Source organism: Hyla sarda, chromosome 1 (assembly GCF_029499605.1).
Source record: "Hyla sarda isolate aHylSar1 chromosome 1, aHylSar1.hap1, whole genome shotgun sequence".
Classification (NCBI taxonomy): Eukaryota; Metazoa; Chordata; class Amphibia; order Anura; family Hylidae; genus Hyla; species Hyla sarda.
Genome location: NC_079189.1, coordinates 542,148,712 through 542,169,692, shown reverse-complemented (window position 1 = coordinate 542,169,692; position 20,981 = coordinate 542,148,712). Strand labels below are relative to the sequence as shown.

The 20,981-nt window shown below is 42.5% G+C and overlaps 1 protein-coding gene across 1 annotated transcript in view; it reads left to right on the top strand.

Annotated features, from left to right (window-relative positions):
- Positions 1 to 8,152: 8,152 nt before the first annotated feature.
- SHISAL2B (shisa like 2B) overlaps positions 8,153 to 20,981 on the top strand; it is a 139,771-nt gene continuing 126,942 nt past the window's right edge. Inside the window, exon 1 of the mRNA XM_056541323.1 lies at positions 8,153 to 8,410. Coding sequence (XP_056397298.1) covers positions 8,217 to 8,410 — 194 coding nt within the window. The 5' untranslated portion in view covers positions 8,153 to 8,216. The remainder of the gene's footprint in view (positions 8,411 to 20,981) is intronic.

Sequence of the window (20,981 nt, the reverse complement as noted above, 5' to 3'; positions counted from 1 at the left end):
GATTATTCTGTGTCTGTATATACTACAAAGCTAACTTTATAGAGAATAGAAAAGATCAGCTTATTTTCATCACTCTAGTGGCCAGCATAAAGACCTAGAATATTTCTTATTAGCATTGTCACATAAAAACATAAAAAATGTAAATATTTTCTGACAATGAAGGCACCCTGGCTGGAAACAAGGACACAAAGGTCTCACTCCCACTATGTATTATCAGGAAAAACACATGACAAAAGTCTAAAATGTACATCTAGTGTAAAAATAAAAATAACTTTTTTGTATTATTATTATTAACTTAAAGTAACCAGTAACAGGAATATAAAGATCATTTCTTTCCATGTCAAGGGTGTCCATAGCCTTTAACTAGTGAAGTCTGTAACACTCACATTTCAGAAGACAGGAACTTTGGTGGATGTGGATCCGCTGGGCCTGTGTCGCAGATGACTCAGACCATACCAGGGAGCAGAGTCTAAGGTGCCGCTGGTTTTCACCAGAGCCTGCCGCAAAGCGGGATGGACTTGCTGCGGCAGGCGGCACCCAGGTCGCTTCCCCTGGCACGGCTCGACCACACAGGCAGCTGAGGAGAGGCGAGGCACAGGAGGGATATGGCAGCTCTTAGTCAGGATAACAGAAGGTCAAGGCAGGCGGCACAGTAGCGTAGTCAGGACATAGCAGGAAGTGAGTAGGCAGGCGGTAGAGGAGCAAGGTCAAGTCACAGAGCAAGACAATACTTAGGAATGCTTTCTCTTAGGCACAAGGCAACAAAGATCCATCAGGGAAGTGAGGAGGGTGGAGGAATTTATCAATGAGCCACAGGTGAATTACACTAATGAGCGCACTGGCCCTTTAAATGTTAAAGCTCCAGCGCGCCCTAGGGGACAGGGACACGCGCACCAGAGCAGAGAGGCAAAGGCAGGGGCAGGAAAAACACCAAGTGAGTGACGGACTGGGGCTCGCATACGGGCGTGTCCCGCCATGTGAGTCCCAGCCCTGCCGGCAGCAGCAGGTAACAGGACCATGAGCTCACGGCCAGCGTGTACGGCCGAAGCACATAACATAACGGTACCCCACCTTTGTTCTCCACCTCCTTTTATGAGTCAGAAAACTCCTGAGAAGGTCACGGTCCAGAATATTCACCTCAGGCTCACAAGATCTCTCCTCAGGACCGTAACCTTCCCAGTCGACCAAAAAAATGTGTTTACCTCTCACGGTTTTTGCAGCAAGAATCTCTTTAACCTTGAAGATGTCAGAAGAGTCGGAGACAGGTGTGGGGACAAGATTCTTCTGTAAAAAAAAAACAGTTTATGACAAGTGGCTTGAGGAGAGAGACGTGGAAGGAATTGGGAATACGTAATGTAGCAGGTAGACATAGTTTGTAGGAGACAGGGTTGATTTTTTTGTAGAATTTGGAAGGGGCCAAGGTAGCGAGGACCAAACTTGTAACAGGGGATCTTGAAGCGGATGTATTTGGATGAAAGCCACACAATGTCACCAGGAGGGAAGGACGGAGGAGGTCTTCTACTTTTATCAGCTTGCGCCTTCATACGTGAAGAAGCCTGGGATAAAGACTGTCAGGTCTGTTGCCAGATGGTGGAGAAGTCATGGACCAGCTCATCAAGAGCAGACCCTCCGGAGGAAACTGGGAGAGGAAGAGGAGAAAACAGATGGTGTCTGTAGACAACAAAAAAGGGAGATGACCTCGTGGACTTGGAATCCTTATAATTATAAGAGAATTCAGCCCAGGGGAGACGGTTGACCCAATCATCTTGGCGAGCTGAAACAAAATGCCGAAGATAAGTCTCTAGAATTTGATTAACCCTCTCCACCTGACCGTTGGACTGAGGGTGGTAGGCCGAGGAGAAGTCCAGACTGATGTCCAGACGGTTACAAAGGGCTCGCCAGAACTTAGAGACAAACTGCACACCACAATCCGAAACAATATGATGAGGAAGAACAAGTAAACGAAAGACATGCAAGAAGTACTTTGCCAGCTGTGGAGCAGAAGGAAGACCTGGTAGAGGAATGAAATGAGATGTAGGCAAATCGGTGCTGAAATCCATGGCAATATGGGACCAGGGAGTCTCCGGAATGGGTAAAGGCTGTAAGAGTCCTGCAGGTCTCTGTTGAGGGGTTTTGTCACGGGCACAAGTTTCACAGAAACTAACAAAATGGTCCCATATAGATACAAACACAAATTCTCAATGCATCGTTGTGGTCTCTGCTGTTGCTTAAGACGGGAACAATCCACTTGCATAGCTTCTTCGGCAAGAGGCGCAGGAAAATGTAGAGTTGGATGTTCAAATATGGGTGCCAGGTGAGGATATCTCCGTGTTCGAGCTGGTTCCCTCTCTAAGCGCAGTTCTTTCTGCCTCTCAGCAAAACGCACATCAATACGTGTGGCCAGGTGGATAAGTTCAGTCAGAGAAAAAGGAGGATCACGTGCAGCCAGGGCATCTTTAATCCTGCTAGACAGTCCTTTTTTGAATGTTGCACACAAGGCCTCATCATTCCATGCTAGTTCTGAGGCAAGAGTGTGGAATTGAACCACGTAGTCACCAACGCAAGAATTCCCTTGACATAGGTTCAGCAAAGCCGTCTCAGCAGACGAGGCACATGCGGGTTCCTCAAAGACACAGCGAAATTTTTCCAGAAAAGCCGTCAAGTTGAAAACTACCGGATCACTATGGTCCCAAAGGGGTGTAGCCCAGGCCAGGGCTTTTCCAGACAGTAGGCTAATAACAAAGGCCACCTTAGCATGTTCCCTCGGAAACAGTTCAGATATGAGCATCAAATGCATGGAGCACTGTGTATCACCGTCATATTTAGAGGGTAATGGTAGACGTAGCTGGGAGCCAGAAGACACTGTAGGAGTTGGAGGAGGGAGTAGGACAGGTTGTGGGTGCTGCTGCTGTTGCAAGGCCAAAAGCTGTTGTATCATAGCAGACAGTTGGGTAAGTTGCTGCGCCTGTTGCGCCAGTTGCTGAGACTGACGTACCACATTGGAGGGAAGATTCGCAACTTCAGTCAAGGGTACCTCAGCGGGATCCATGGCGGGATCTTACTATAACACTCACGTTTCAGAAGACAGGAACTCTGGTGGATGTGAATCCGCTGGACCTGAGTGGCAGATGACTCAGACAGTACCAGGGAGCAGAGTCTAAGGTGCCGCTGGTTTTTCACCAGAGCCCGCCGCAAAGCGGGATGGACTTGATGCGGCAGGAAGCACCCAGGTCGCTACCCCTGGCACGGCTCGACCACACAGGCGGCTGATGAGATGCGAGGCACAGGAGGGATAAGGAAGTTCATAGTCAGAATAACAGAAGGTCAAGGCAGGAGGAACAGAAGCGTAGTCAGGATGTAGCAGGAGGTCAGTAGGCAGGTGGCAGAGCAGCAAGGTCAAGTTACAGAGCAAAGGATCAGATACACGGCAAGACAATACTTAGGAATGCTTTATCTCAGGCACAAGGCAACAAAGATCCGGCAGGGAAGTGAGGAGGGTGGAGAAATTCATCAATGAGCCACAGGTGAATTACACTAATGAGCGCTCTAGCCCTTTAGATCTTAAAGCTCCGGCGCGCGCCATAGGGGACGGGAACACGTGCGACGGAGCGCAGAGGCAGGGGCAGGAAAAACCCCAGGTGAGTGACAGACTGGGGCTCACATGCGGGCGTGTCCTGCAATGCGAGACCGGGCCCCGCAGCAGCAGGTAACGGGACCATGCGCTCACGGCCAGCGTGCACATAACGTAACAAAGTCAAAACTTGAATTGTGAGATTAGTAGGGTGTTCTCCTTATAATAATACAGATTTATACCATTCTAGCTTAGTCTGAAGAACACCCCATAACCACCCCCGTGGTTGTCCGCACACCATCTCCCCCATGGTATATAAAATGAAAAAAAATTGCAAAATACAAGTAGGAATATTATCACAATATGTATTACCATCATACTGTTACTGACAAAATCATTCTTGTATTGTCCGATCTGCTTTGTGTTCCCTAGCCCATGTTTACACTGTGCGTTTGTCAGTCTTGTTTTGACCCTTGTTTGATCCTGGATCTCCTAGGATAGAATCCTGTTTTGAGTCTTGTGCTAATTCGTCTATCTATGAGAGAATGAGTCTTGTGTCTATACCAGTATACAAGGAGGAATATTATCACCATACATATTACCATCATAATGACCAAATCCTGTATCCTGACCAATATTATCAATAATACCAGTATACAAGGGAGAATAATACTGCCACTCCATAACCATTACCTCCACATAGTAACAGTATAAAAACCAGTGAACATAGAACAATACCCCCGTACCAAGCTCATATAGTGGTGGCCCCGGCTATACACAGGATGTGCAGACCACATAAGTGATTACAGTGCAGTTACATCGACTGACTCACCTCCATCTTCTTGGATCTTTCTTTTTCCCTTTCTTTTCTTTCTGGCTAGACCATCATGAAGCTAGAAAACTAGAGACTAATAAGAGAACCTTAAAACTTAGCTTTTAATATACTATATAAAATATAAAAATAGGTATCTAAAAATCCTAAATTATCATGTATATGATATTTACATGTATATGATCAACACCAAACCATGTACTGGGATATGATTACTATTAATGCATTTGACATCTGTGACCACTCAGCGCTTGTTCATACTAAGTATGCCACTAAAAATTATGGGATCCATTTCTATTGCAACATATCCGGATACTCTCCCAAACAAGGATGTCTCCACTTGATACATTAATCCTGTAAAATACAATAGTTCAGTCCTTTTATAGGGATATACACTGCATTTCCTCAGTCCTTTTGCAGGCACATACACTCGTTATCCTCAGCGCATGTATAAAAGCTTCAAAAACGTATCTATAACATATATTGTTTACACTACTGTTACAGATCTATTGCGTTCTCTGAACACAGGATAATGTCCGCAGTCTTTTCACTGGTGCAAATATGTTACTCCAGGTTCACAATGAGGAAACCGCTATTGCTGTCATCTTAATCCTGTTCATGAGTCTGTTGTGAATCTTGCATCAGTATGATATAATACGCACACTATTGCTCCTAGTTCACGCCACACTAGGGTTACGTTATCTTCAGGAGGACTCTATTATTGCAATCTTGTTACAGTTGACATATTTCGATTCCGCGTAGTATATGAGGTTATACATGTAGTTCTTCTTCCAACCCTGACTCATCCCCACAGATTCTGCCGGACAACAAACATTTTAAGCTCCACATTTTTCCAGCATGTTGCCCACCTGCTCCCTAGCCTCAGTGCCCCAAATAGTGCCCTTCTAGATGCCCTGCAGTATGAGGAAGTAGGTAAGTGTGTGTGTGTAGGGGGGGGGGGGGGGTCATTAGTGTAGGTCATACAGCATCTCTTACCTGTGAATTAGAAAACAAATCGTAGCTTTGCTAAATTAAATATTTACAGCAAATTTAATAAAAATATTGTCTGACCTTCCTACACGGATTTCATAAAATGGTTGCATGTGAATTATTCTATAAGCGATTATATTAACTCTTTCCAATAGCTTTACAACTAACATGCATTAACTTGTGTGATACTGCAGTGATTTCTTTTATCCACAAGATGGCGCAGTAATACTACTTACTGTTCATGGATGAACTGCACATTCTTTGTATCTCTAGATGTAATTACACATAATTAAAGCAGACTTAAAGTAATTAGCAGAACACTTCAAGTAGATACATTTCTCAGGACACTTCATTTAACTCTCATCTAAAATGAATTCATATCATTCCTCATCTTTTCTGCCACTAGACCAGTCTTTTCCAAATGGTGTGCCTCCAGCTGTTGTAAAACTACAACTCCCAGCATGCTGGGACAGCCAAAGCAATTATTTTAGTTATGTGAATCAACATGGTGAAATCCTCCAATCCATCCTATGGGAATTCAGCTTAAATAGTTACTGTCCTTTTTCTACATTTGATAGCCCATGTGATTCCTTAGATATATATTTAAATCACTTCAGAATGGACTTCTTACCCCATAGGCTCTTGTAACAAACAGACCAGGACGGCACAAAGGAAGTGTGTTTAGCTAGTGGTATGTGCAGAAGGAGATAGCCTGGGTTGTATACATATAATCTGTGAACCTGTCAGCCTACTTCAGAGGATCCTCACTGTCCCTGAAAGGTAAATTAAGGCTTCCCTTTAATCTCAACAGCAACATTTCAGTGTTTAGTGGAACCCCTTCCTAGCTGTGCTGCTACTGTTCCTTTCATTTCTGTTCACATCTTGGAAAGCCAGTGCAAGCGTAACACCGTTTTCTGTCAACAAGCGATCCATAGAAGTGTACTGTAAATAATTCCCTAGCACAACGTCAGCTTGTATATGTCCAGTGTATCTCCACTAATACAATGTATGTCCACTCTAAGGGTAGTATCGAACGTAGCATAAATGCTGCCCATTTTCTGCAACAAAAAATCCACAGCCTTTTTGCAGGGTTTTCACAGCAGCATATCCACATCAAATTGTGCAGATTTTGATGCAGATTTTCTGCTGCTGATTTGGAGGCGAATATGCAAATTTTTAAACATTGAAAAGTCAATTTCCAATCAGCAGTTCCAGATTTTGCTGCATACACACACATGCACCACAATTTCCATTGCCCATGCACACTCTACATTTATTAATAATTTGCTCTCAATTCATTTCAATGAGACTCTGCTGCAGAGCGCATACTTCTGACTGGTTCGGACTGTGCTGAGACAATGAACATGCTCATTCTAGTGCTGGAATCCGCCCAGAAATGGCCATTAGTCAATAGGACTTTGAATCTCAAGAATTCTTTGCCGTGGCAAATTCCTCTTAAGATTTACCCGCATTTGCTGACAGAAATTCTTTGCTCAAATTCTGTAGTGTCCATGGACCCCCACCCAGTGGAAATTCTATGCGGAATACGGCGGTAAAATTCTGCTCGGAAATTCCGTTGCAGCAGAGTCCAGTTGATTTCAATAGGATTCTGCTGGTCCATGCACACGGCAGAATTTTTCTGAAATTCTAATGACAGAAAAAATTGATATCTATTGAGACGGAACATTTTCGAGCAGTCCTAGCACCAGTCAAGTGAAAAAACTGAGACCCATACCCGAATGTGACCTGCGCTCCTGAGTTCAGCGCTCTCAGCCCTTATCAGAGCTGATCGCTGTTAGGGGTTAGGGGTAGGATTAGGGGTTAGGGTTAGAATTAAGGTTAGGATAAGGGATAAGTATTAGGGATTAGGGGTTAGGATTAGGGGTTAGGGTTAGAATTAAGGTTAGGGTTAGGATTAGGGGTTAGGATAAGGGATAAGGATTAAGGGTTAGGGTTAGGATTAAGGTTAGGATAAGGGATAAGTATTAGGGGTTGGGGTTAGGGTTAGGATTAAGGTTAGGATAAGGGATAAGGATTAGGGGTTAGGATTAGGGGTTAGGATTAATTTTAGGATTAGGAGTAGGGATTAGGGGTTTGGGTTAGGGTTAGGATTAGGGGTTAGGGTTAGTATTAGGGGTTAGGATTAAGGTTAAGAGTAGGGGTTAGGATTAGGGGTTAGGATTAGGGGTTAGGGTAAGGATTAGGGGTTTAGGGTTAGGAGTAGGGATTAGGGGTTTGAGTTAGGGGTAATGGTTAGGATTAGGGGTTAGGATTAAGGTTAGGATTAGGAGTAGGGATTAGGGTTAGGATTAGGGGTTAGGGTTAGGATTAGGGGTTAGGGTTAGGAGTAGGGATTAGGGGTAAGGGTTAGGATTAGGGGTTAGGATTAGATAGTCATGTTCTGCCGGCGTCCGCAGCATGCAGATGAGATTTTGAATTTCCTAGTTAACAGCTACTGTATTCACTGTAGATATGCCATATGTGACACTTTCTTAAGAGTATTTACTTATATAGAGCCAATTCACTTGCCAACGTCCAATAAAAAAAATATATATTAAATAAAGACATATATAGATATATTGTAACAAATAAGGTTCCCTCCATTCGGTGCACACAAAAGACAAACTCTACAGCAGATGGCACCAACAAGCTATTTTCAAGATTCGCTCAGGGTCCTTTTCATTTAACTTAAATGTAATTTAATGCAGTAATAACTGCGAGACCAGTACAGTGGATTCAGAGCAACGAAAAGGAAAGAGTGTGGCGTGAGAGGTGAACCTTACTGGGAGACACCATAACACTAAAGACAACAGTGCTCTCAGGATGACAAGACACCTGCCGGAGACCTGCACCAGCTACTACACCTCCAACAACACCTTTGTCAATAGTTTTGGCTGTCCAAGGAAGACTGACTCCATAGATCTCATCTATTGCTGTGGATTTGTTGACTTAAAATACTGCTGCAATGAGCCGGGCAACTACTTTCCATATAAACACGACTACATGTTATCTCTTAGGTAAGGTAGTCAGAGTTGGGATTTTTTTTTTCACTATTTATTATTATTATTATTATTATTATATTTTTATTTATTTATTTTTATAACGATATATATTTATATTTTATTTATGTCATTTTTATTCATTTATTTTTTAATACATTGCTATGTGAGTAGGGTGATACGCCAAACTAAAATGATATTAGAGAGGGACAAAGATACTAAAATATCAAATATTTTTAACTAATAATGTAGTCTAAGTAATGATATGGGAACAATTGATGCTAATTTGTTAAGCATTTTAATTTTTTACTTTTTTTTCCAGGAAAAAAAATATGTATTTTATTTTAATTATTATTTTTATTTTTTCATTATTTATTATTATTTAATTTTTATTTCACTATAGCAGCTGCAGTGTGAGACATGTCAGTTTTTGAGTTTTTTCTTCATGGTAGTAGACCAGGGTGTCCCAATCAGTGTGCCCCCAGCTGTTGCAAAACAAAAATTTTCAGCGTGCAAAGGCCATGCTGAGAATTTAGTTCTGCAACAGCTGGAGGCAGCATGGTTGAGAAACACTGCTGTAGAAAAAAAAAATCAGTCCGACTAGTGAAGCCTTTTGGCTTTCCAGGCATGCTGGGAGTTGTAGTTTTGCAACAGCTGGAGGCACACTGGTTGGGAAACACTGCTGTAGAGGAAGAAATCAGTCCAGCTACTGAAGCCTTTGGCTGTCAAGACATGCTGGGAGTTGTAGTTTTAAAACAGCTGGTTGCACACTGGTTGGGAAACACTGTAGTAGACAATAGATTGAGGGCTTGTAAATGGGCAGTAAATGAAAGAGGTTGAAAGGTTTTTTTAATAGAACTTTTATATTTAAAAAGAAAAAACATGCATCAGTTTTCTCTATCTATCTATTGGAGAGCTCCTGACCAGGGCTCTTAAACCTGCCAGCACCATCATCATACTGCAGCACAAGATGAATGCCATTCTGAGATATTGGTAAACAGTACCATTGGTGGGGGTCAGGTTTGTGGCTAGGCATTGCGATTGTGGAAGTTTTACTATACTTAAAGGGGTACTCCAGTGGGAAAAAAAAATCAAAATCAACTGGTGCCAAATAGATTTGTAAATTACTTCTATTTAAAAATGTTAATCCTTCCAATACTTATCACCTGCTGTATGCTCCACAGTAAGTTGTATGGTTATTTTCTGTCTGACCACAGTGCTCTCTGCTGCCACCTCTGTCCTGTCAGGAACTGTGCAGAGCAGCATATGTTTGCTATGTGGATTTGCTCCTTCTCTGGGCAGTTCCTGAACTATACAACTTCCTCTGGAGCATACAGAAGCTAATAAGTACTGGAAGGATTAAGATTTTTAAATATAAGTAATTCACAATTTTTTTTTTTTACTTTCTGGCAACAGTTGATTAGAAAAAAATGTTTTCCAATGGAGTACCCCTTTAACCCCTTAAGGACTCAGCGTTTTTTCCATTTTTGCACTTTTGTTTTTTCCTCCTTACCTTTTAAAAATCATAACCCTTTCAATTTTGCACCTACAGACCCATATGATGGCTTGTATTTTGCGCCACCAATTCTACTTTGTAATGACATCATTCATTTAATCGAAAAATTTACGGCGAAACAAAAAAAAAATATTTGTGGGACAAAACTGAAAAAATAAAACGCCATTTTGTAACTTTTGGGGGCTTCCGTTTGTACGCAGTGCATTTTTCCAGTGTGTTTAACTTTATTCTGTAGGTCAATACGATTAAAATGATCCCCTTCTTATGTAGGTTTGATTTTGTTTTACTTCTGGAAAAAATCATAACTACATGCGCGAAAATTAATAAGTTAAAAAATGTCCACTTCTGACCCCTATAACTTTTTTATTTTTTGCATACGGGGCGGTATGAGGGCAAATTTTTTGCACCGGGATCAGAAGTTTTTATCGTTACCATTTTTGTTTTGATCTGACTTTTTGGTCGCTTTTTATTCATTTTTCATGGTGACCAAAAATACGCTATTTTGGAATTTTTTACGCGTACGCCATTAACCGTGCGGTTTAATTAATGTTATATTTTTATGGTTCGGACATTTACACACGCGGCTATACCACATATGTTTAAATTTATTTTTATTTACAAAGTTTTTTTTTTTTAAATGGTAAAAAGAGGTGATTCTAACTTTTATTAGGGAAGAGGTTAAATCACATTTATAAACAATTTTTTTACACTTTTTTTTTGCAATGTTATAGCCCCCATAGGGGACCACAACATGCAATACCTTGATTGCAAACACTGATCAATGCTATGCCATAGCATATCATTGATCCGTGTTATTGGCGCTCCACTGCTCCTGCCTGGATCTCAGGCACTGAGCAGTGAATCGGCGATGGGACAATGAAGAGGCAGGTAGGGACCCTCCTCATGTCCTAACAGCTGATCGGGGCATTGCGGTTTTACCCCGATGGTCCCGATCAGCCTGACTGAGCTGCCGGGTTTGCTTTTTTTTTTACTTTAGACGCGGCGATCAACTTTGATTGCCACATCTAAAGGGGGAATACCGGGCATCACCGCAACTGGTGATGTCCGGTATTAGCCAGGGTCTCGGCGATCGTTAGCCGCCGGGACCTATCCGCTTTAACTCGGCGTTATACCACAGGAGCGGGCGCAGGTACAGTACACCCTGCATTCTTAACCCCTTGCCGCAAATGGACGTTCATTAACGTCCATCTGCGGCTCCCCAGGTATGACGCGTGCTCAGCAGGTGAGCGCGCATCATACCCAGTGGGTCCCAGTTGCTATAGTCAACCAGGACCGACGGTTAATGCCGGACATTGCCAATTGGGCTGATGTCCAGCATTAACACTTTAGACGCAGCGATCAAACTTGATCGTCGCGTCTAAAACGAAAGTAAACATTGCCGGTTAGCTCAGTGGTGCTGTTCGGGACTGCCGTGGTGAAAGGAGGATCCCTATTTGCCTCCTCGTTGTCCAATCGCCAAATAACTTCTCCGTGCTTGAGATCCAGGCAGGAGCAGTCAAGCTGCAATAACACTGATCAGTGCCATGCTATTGCATGGCAGTGATCAGTGAAGGAAATCAGTGTGAGCAATGTTATAGTCCCCTATGGGGCTATAAAACTGCAAAAAAATTGTGAAAATAAAGTGTTCATAAATGTGATTTAACCCTATCCCTAATAAAAGTTTCAATCACCCCCCTTTTCCCATTTAAAATAAATAAATTTAAATAAACATATGTGGTATCGATGTGTGCGTAAATGTCCGAACTATAAAAATATATCATTCATTAAACCGCACGGTCAATGGCGTACACGTAAAAAAATTCCAAAGTCCAGAATACCGTATTTTGGTCACTTTTTATGCCATAAAAAATGAATAAAAAGTGATCAAAAAGTCAGATCAAAACAAAAAAGGTACAGATAAAAACTTCAGATCACGGCACAAAAAATTAGCCCTCATACTGCCCCTTATATGGAAAAATAAAAAAGTTATAGGGGTCAGAAGATGACATTTTTCAACATAGTAATTTTGGTGCCTGTAGTTTTAATTTTATTTTAGAAGAAAATAAAATCAAACCTATATAAATTGGGTATCCTTGCAACTGTATGGACCTACAGAATATAAGGTGCAATTTTGACTGAAAACTGCACTGCATAGAAATGGAAGCTGCAAAAAATGACAAAATTGCATTTTTTTTTTTTTAAATTGCCCCACAAATGATTTTTTTCTGGGTTCACTGTAGATTTTGTAGTGAAATTATGAATGGTATTACAAAGTAAAATTTTTGGCGAAAGAACAAGCCCTCATATGGATTTTTAGGTGGAAAATTGAAAGTGTTATGATTTTTAGAAGGTGAGGAGGAAAAGTGCAAAAATGAAAAATCGCCAAAGAGGGAAGGGGTAAGAGGTTAATGTCACCATGCAAATTTGTATGCATCCCTGGAGTTGCTGGGGGGTATTTTAAGCTTCATTGGGGCTATTTGGCACTGCTGGAGAGTATTTTACATTTTATTGGGGTATTTATTTGCCACACATTGGCCCTCATTTACTTAGAAAATCGGGTTGTAAGTCTATCTTGCTTTCTTACCCGACTGCTTTTTTCCCCTGGTATTTATTATTATGTCGCATCCTGTTTGTCGCACGTGGGTTTTGTAGGTTTTTGTTTCCAACTCCTCTGAGTTGTCGGGAAAAAATCCACAAAAATTCAACAAATTCGGGTTGGAAACCTTTATAAATACGTGGGAAAACTCAGAAATGTCGGGTTACGCCCCTTTTTCGGGTTTGGGAGAATCCACATCGGGTCCGTCGGGAAAAAATGTTGCATTGTGTCGCAGACTGGCGCACGATGTCTGCAACATGTCGCAGACAAAGATGCGCCAAAAAAACCCGACCAAAACAAGTTGGGTTTAGAATAGTAAATGAGGGCCATTATTGTTGTATTTGGTGCTGCCAGGGAAATATCTTTCTTCACTGTGGTAGTAATTTGATGCTGCTGGCGAGGTATAGTATTTTTGCATTGTGGTATTTCCTTGGCACTGCTGGGGAGGTCTTTTATGCTGCATTGTGGAATTTGGCTCTATTGGAGAGATATTTTACATTGCACTGTGGCATTTGTCTAGTGCCACTGTGGTATATGGTATAAACATTCTTTTATTATTGGGCCCAGAATGTCTGATAAAACAAAAGCCTTTACTACTACATTGCCACTCACTGGCCGAAGAAGTGTCCCTCCTCAGTAATTGGGACATATTGGGGGAGATTTATCAAAACTTGAGTAGAGGAGTGTGGTACAGTTGACCATGGCAAATTGTTTCATTTTTCACAAGTCTCTGTAAAAAAGAAAGAAGCAATCTGATTGCTTGCGATGGGCAACTGCACCACTCTTCCTTTGCACATAATTTGATAAATCTCCCTCATTGTCTGTAGGGATGTACACTGCAGCGAACTCCGTGCACCACGATAATGGAGGCTGCGGAGGAGCTTAACTTTTTCTGATGGATAACCCTTTTAATTGTGGTATTTGGTTGCCCCTACTGGAGGTAATGCGGACATTATACAGTAGTACTGGTTTACAGGTGAGGCTGCAGCATCACCATAGATTTACCTGTGAGGACCAGGTGGAAAATAGTAAGAAACCCTGCTATACACAATGCTTTCTTTGTTATAGTAGCTGGAGGTTAAGTTCACAACTGCATTTGCATTTCTATGGAAATAAAGATAGTGCTGAACTTTGTTCACATGACAGACACCATTGGTGCTTATGGGACCTCATTGGTTTAATAGGGTTTGTTGACGTTCAGTATAATATGCTATTATTCCATTTAATTTGATGGAATCTAAAGTTGAGCTACTTATAATAGAGCCTTCAATGCATATATAAGCCTAGCCCTATTCAGCAAAGTGTGTGCAATATGTAGCATCCGCAATAGGTGCCAAATGTGTTTTCTGTATTGATGGTTTCTGAATTTCTCAGGAAAGTGAGCAATGCAAATCGGCCAATTCATGTTTTAAATTGAAACATTTCTTTTGTGGCCTTTGCAAAGCTTATTTCAAATCTATCAAGTGCAATGTGGATAGACATAGACGAGGAAGAAAATGTACCATAGGAATTAAATGCCAAGAACCATTTTAATGATTTACTGCAAATGACAAATCTTTATTACTTATATTTTACACTTTGTCAGAATTTGAGACATTGGCAACATTTATTACTGTATATATAACAGCTGTGCAACACAATTATGAGCCAGACACTGGGTAAGGCTTACTGCTCAGCCAAAATTTATATACATTTATTAGATGCAACTTTTTTAAAAACTCATAAAAAAAATTAAAAATGTGGAAAACAAATTCACATCTCTATCCTTCATAACCAAAAAGTAAGAATAGTGCACATAAAAGAACAGTACATACAACATAAATTAGTCACACAGTAAGTAAGTAAACGAGTCTAGCTCACAGCAGGATCTAAGGATCACTAGGGGGTTTATAGGGGTACTCCGCCCCATGACATCTTATGCCCTATTCAAAGGATAGGAGATAAGATGTCTGATTTTGGGGGGGAGGGGTGGGTCCAGCCGCCAGGACCCCCAGGATCTCCGGGCCAGCACCATGGCATTATGAACACGGAAGCTTGGAGCTTCCATGTTCGTGACATCACGCCACACCCCCTCCAATCATGTCTATGGGATGGGGCATGACGGCTAGTATGTAGCTGTCACGCCTCCTCCCATAGACATAAATAAAAGGGGTGTGACGGCTGTGGTCGCCAGTCATCCGGCACGGAGCGGAGTTTACTCCCTGCACCGGATGACTGGGGTGCCTCACCGGAGATCGCAGGGGGTGATCAGACTTCTTATCGCCTATCCTTTGGATAAACACTCAGACCCCAACAGATCAAAATTTTACATGTCCCTTTGATATGTCATTTTTTTTTCATTATTTAAATGACAGGGACACTTTAAGCTCTTACATGTTATGTTCTGCAATATCAGAAAACAACTGTTGGAAAGAATGTGAAACCAATGTTATCTTCTACTGTATTACATAATCTACTACCCCCAGCTGCACAACCTCCCCTTCTATCATAGCAGTACATTGTTCTCTTTTACCATAGCAGCATACCCCCCCCCCATCCTTCTTTTATAGCTGCAAATCTTTTTTCATCTCCAATGGACTATTCTCCTCTTTGCAGCATATATTCTTGTCGCCTACTCCATCATAATGAAATGGGTTATGTCAGTGACACTGCCTGACTTGTTCCCTTTTATACCACAGGCAGGTGACGATGATATGGTAGGTTAAATAGTCAGGTGGTAGTGTGGTAGACAATGATGTCACACAGGGAGTCAACCATATAACTCACTGGACTCACAGGTGCCAGGTAGCCACATTGACTGTGCCTAGTGGCTATTGCCAGCTGTATGGTTGATCTTCTTTAAGGTCCTATAGCAGTTGAAGTAGTAGAAGTTCTCCACTGCAGCACATCCTCTTCTTCTTTGAGCACATGCAACAGCTGGAGGCACACTGGTTAAAAAACATAGCTATATGACATGAACTTGAGGTTCACACACAAGGTAGATGCAAAACAAATGGAATTTCTCAATGTTTTAGTGGAGGTCAAGGATGGTGGTCTGTCCACTTCAAGCTTTAGAAAACCCATTGCCTCAAACTCCCTTCTTCAGTTCTCTAGCTATGATCCGGAACATGTAAAGACTTTTCTGCCATATGGGCAGTTTTTACGTTTTACGTAGGATAGGGGATAAGTTAGGATAGGGGATAAGTTTTTCACCACTGGACTACCCCTTTAAGGACCAGAGCGTTTTTTGCAAATCTGACCACTGTTACTTTAAGCATTAATAACTCTGGGATGCTTTTACTTTTCATTCAGGTTCCGAGAATGTTTTTTCGTGACATATTCTACTTTAACATAGTGGTAAATTTTCGCCATTACTTGCATCATTCATTCGGTTGGAAATCCCCAAATTTGATGAAACTCTCTGTTTATAAGGAAATTAGACATAGCAAATAAATAATACATTTATTCACATATACAATGAGGGGCATTTACTAATCTTTTACTATGTAGTCTGGTTTTTACCCTGTTTTTTTCTACTTCATTTTTGACTATGTGCGACAAATTTACTAAATTGTTGCACGGTGTTAATAAATTTGGCACACATAGGCAAAAGTGGGAAATTTACTTCATGTAGTAGAAAAAATAGTCTGTTCCTTTTTCCTGCTGTCTGAACAGGTTTGGCTGCTGGTTTCCTTCTGGATCTTTTGTTTTTGAGTTTTTTTTTTAGCTTTTTCACCACATCTAAATAATTCAATAATTACAGTGGTCCCTCAAGTTACAATATTAATTGGTTCCAGGACGACCATTGTAAGTTGAAACCATTGTATGTTGAGACCATAACTCTATAGAAACGTGGTAATTGGTTCTAAAGGCACCAAAATGTCATTCAAAATAGGAAAAAGTGACAGAAAAATAAGTAGATAACTAATATAGATAAAGCAAATCCTTACATATAAAAGTAATAAAGATCTGCTGGGAGCTGTAAATCACTGTCTATGTCAGTGTTTCCCAAGCAGGGAGCCTCCAGCTGTTGCAAAACTATAACTCCCAGCATGCCTGGACAGCCAAAGGCTGTCCGGGCATGCTGGGAGTTGTAGTTTTGCAAAAGATGGGGCCACCCTGCTTGGGAAACACTGGTCTATGTAGAGGACAGGAGCTTCTTCAGGGGTCCTGTACAGTACAGGCAATGTCCCAAACAAGTAATGGAGTTGCCCTCACCTGGTGTCCAAAAGAGCAGCTAACCCTGATACAGGTAAAGTGTACAGAACATGTAATACCAGACACCAGTCAGTGCATACACTTCAGTAATACAGAGGTTTTACCAGTGAATGCCCATTTTGATTGGTTGGTTCTTCCAGCCATTGACACGTTTCACAGATCTGGACTGTCTGTAGCATTGTATGTTGAGTCTGGTTTCAACTTACGATGGTCCAGAAAAGACCATTGTATGTTGAAACTATTGTATGTTGAGGCCATTGTAAGTTGAGGGATCACTGTAAATTGTAGTCATGGCTCAGAAGTGGTAAACGGCGTTTAGTGTGTGTGTGTGTGTGTGTTTATTACATTATCACAGTTTTTTTCTCCCTAAATGTACTTACACTTTTTTTTTTTTGGTTACTTTTTCTACAGATCTGTGTATTCTGTGGACTCCTTCGGGTTCGGTGAACTACTTCGACGACCAGCGTTTTTCTTTGCTTGATGTGTTTTTTTGTAATAACATTTTTTTTAAACCTGTTGTTTTATTTTTATTTTACTTTACTAGACAGGCTTAGTAGTGGAAGCTGTCTTATAGACTGAGTCCATTACTAAGCCGGGCTTAGCGTTAGCCACAAAAACAGCTAGCACTAACCCCCAATTATTACCCCGGTACCCAACACCACAGGGGTGCCGGGAAGAGCCGGTACCAACAGCCTAGGCCTGGGCCTAGGCGGTAACAGGCTGTCGTTATTTAGGTTGGGGAGGGCCAGTAACAATGGTCCTCGCCCACCCTGGTAACGTCAGGCTGTTACAGTTTGGTTGGTATTTGGCTGAGAATAAAAATAGGGGGACCCTATGCGTTTTTTTAATATATTTAATTATTTATTAAAAAAAAAACGCATAGGGTCCCCCCTATTTTCATTCTCAGCCAAATACCAACCAAACAGTAACAGCCTGACGTTCCCAGAGTGGGCGAGGACCATTGTTACTGGCCCTCCCCAGCCTAAATAATGCCAGCCTGTTACTGCCTAGGCCAAGGAGCGCCATTTTTGACGCTCCAGGCCTGTTGGTACCGGCTCTTCCCGGCACCCCTGTGGCGTTGGGTACCGGGGTAATAATAGGGGGTTAGCGCTAGCTGTTTTTGTGGCTAATGCTAAGCCCAGGTTAGTAATGGACTCTGTCTATAAGACAGCTTCCACTACTAAGCCTGTCTAGTAAAATAAGAAAAAAACACAACAGGTTTTAAAAAAATTTTATTTAAAAAAACACTCCCTCACAAGCCCTCGTTAACCATTTTATTAAAATCAAACAAAGAAAAACGCTGGTCATCGAAGTAGTCCACCGAATCCGAAGGAGTCCACAGGATACACGGATCTGAAATGAGAAGAAAAAAAAAAATGGGTTAGTACATTTATTATCACCTGCTCACACATCTCCCGCCCCGCACTACTACAACTGCCAGCATGCCCTTACAGTAAAGACATGCTGGGAGTTGTAGTTGTGTGGTGCAGGAGATGTGTGGGCAAGTGACAAGCTTGTCCGCTGCCCCCAGCTGCAGGACTACAACTCCCAGCATGCCCTTACAGTAAGGTGGGGCGGAGGCCGGGCACAGTGTTTCCCAACCTGGGACTTGTAGTTTTGCAACATCTGGAGGCACCCTGGTTGGGAAACACTGTTTTAGGCCAGTGTTTCCCAGCACGGTTGCCTCCAGATGTTGCAAAACTACAAGTCCCAGCATGCCTGGACAGTCAAAGGCTGTCTAGGCATGCTGGGAGTTGTAGTCTTGCAACATCTGGAGGCACCCTGGTTTAGAAACACTGGCCTAAAACAGTGTTTCCCAACCAGGGTGCCTCCAGATGTTGCAAAACTACAACTCCCAGCATGCCTAGACAGTCTTTGGCTGTCCAGGCATGCTGGGAGTTGTAGTCTTGCAACATCTGGAGGCACCCTGGTTGGGAAACACTGGCCTAAAACAGTGTTTCCCAACCAAGGTGCCTCCAGATGTTGCAAAACTACAACTCCCAGCATGCCTGGACAGCCAAAGGCTGTCCAGGCATGCTGGGAGTTGTAGTCTTGCAACATCTGGAGGCACCCTGGTTGGGAAGCTTGGGCAACTTACCGGCTTCCGTAGGATCCAGAGCTGCACGACACTGCCGCGCGACAGTGCTGCGCGACGATCTCCGTCAGCGATCGTCGCTGGAGCCTCGGAAGGGTAAGTGAACGTCTTCGCCGGTCCCCTTCAGCTGTTTAGTTTTGCAACAGCTGGAGGACTACAGTTTACAGACCACAAACCAGTGGTCTCCAAACTGTGGCCCTCCAGCTGTTGCAAAACTACAACTCCCAGCATGCTTGGACAGCCAATGGCTGTCCAGGCATGCTGGGAGTTGTAGTCTTGCAACATCTGGAGGCACCCTGGTTGGGAAACACTGTTTTAGGCCAGTGTTTCCCAACAAGGGTGCCTCCAGCTGTTGCAAAACTACAACTCCCAGCATGCCTGGACAGCCAATACCCCATATGTGGATGTAAAGTGCTCTGCGGGCAAACTACAATGCTCAGAAGAGAAGAAGCGCCATTGAGCTTTTGGTGAGAGAATTTGGTTGGAATAGAAGACTGGGAGCCATGTGCGTCTACAAAACCCCTGTGGTACCAGAACAGTGGACCCCCCTACATGTGACCCTATTTGGAAACTACACCCCTCAAAGAATTTAATAAGGGGTGCAGTGAGCATTTACACCCCACTGGTGTTTGACAGATCTTTGGAGCAGTGGGCTGTGCAAATGAAAAATAAAATTTTTCATTTTCATGGACCACTGTTCCAAAACACCTGTGGGGCGTAAATGCTCACTTTACCCCTTGCTACATTACATGAGGGGTGTAGTTTCCAAAACGGGGTCACATGTGAGGGGGGGGTCCACTGTTTATGGCACTATGGGGACTTTGTAAACACACATGGCCTTCAATTTCGGACACATTCGCTCTCCAAAAGCCCAATGGCGCTCCTTCTCTTCTGAGCCTTACATCCACCTATGGGGTATGTTCTTACTCAGAAGAAATGGGTTTGCAAATTTTGTGGGGCTTTTTTCCTATTCTCAATTGTGAAAATGAAAAATGTAGGGTAACACCAGCATTTTATTTTCACATCCAACTTTAGCGAAAATTCGTCAAACACCTGTGGGGTGTTAAGGCTCATTATACCCCTTGTTACATTCCGTGAGGGGTGCAGTTTCCAAAATGGGGTCACATGTGGGTATTTATTGTTTTGCGTTTATGTCAGAACCACTGTAAAATCAGCCACCCCTGTGCAAATCACCAATTTAGGCCTCAAATGTACATGGTGCGCTCTCACTCCTGAGTCTTGTTGTGCGCCCGCAGATCACTTTACACCCAAATATGGGGTATTTCCATACTCGGGAGAAATTGCATTACAAATTTAGGAGGTTCTTTTTTTCCTTTTACCGCTTGTGAAAATTAAAAGTATGGGGCAACACCAGCATGTTAGTGTAAAAATAATTTTTTTTTACACTAACAAGCTGGTGTAGACCCCCACTTTACCTTTTCATAAGAGGTAAAAGGAGGAAAAAGCCCCCTTAAATTTGTAACGCAATTTCTCCCGAGTACGGAAATACAGTACCTAAATTGTTTCCTTGAAATACGACAGGGCTCCAAAGCGAGAGAGCGCCATGCGCATTTGAGGCCTAAATTGGGGATTTGAATCCACCACAAAAATACCCTACGGCAGTGTTTACCAAACAGGGTGTCTCCAGCTGTTGCAAAACTCCCAGCATGCCTGGACAGTTTTGCAACAGCTGGAGACACCCTGTGATCAGTGACTGTCCTGCAGTACTGGGATTTGTTGTTTTTCAACAGCTGGAGGCTCCGTTTTGGAAACAGTGCGTACAAGTCGTTTTTTTTTTCTTTGTTTTTTTTTGTGGGGGGGGGACTGTGTAGGGGTATGTGTATATGTAGTGTTTTACCCTTTATTTAGTGTTAGTGTAGTGTAGTGTTTTTAGGTTACATTCACACGGAGGATTTACAGTGAGTTTCTCGCTGGGAGTTTGAGCTGCGGCAGAAAATTTGCCGCATCTCAAACTTGCAGCAGAAAACTCGTTGTAAACCCGTCCATGTGAATGTACCCAGTACATTCACATGGGGGGGGAGCAAAGTTCCAGCTGTTGCAAAACTACAACTCCCAGCATGCACTGACAGACCATACATGCTGGTAGTTGAAGTTATGCAACAGCTGGAGGCACACTCGTTGCGAAACACTGAGTTAGGAAACAAACTCTGTTTCACAACCAATG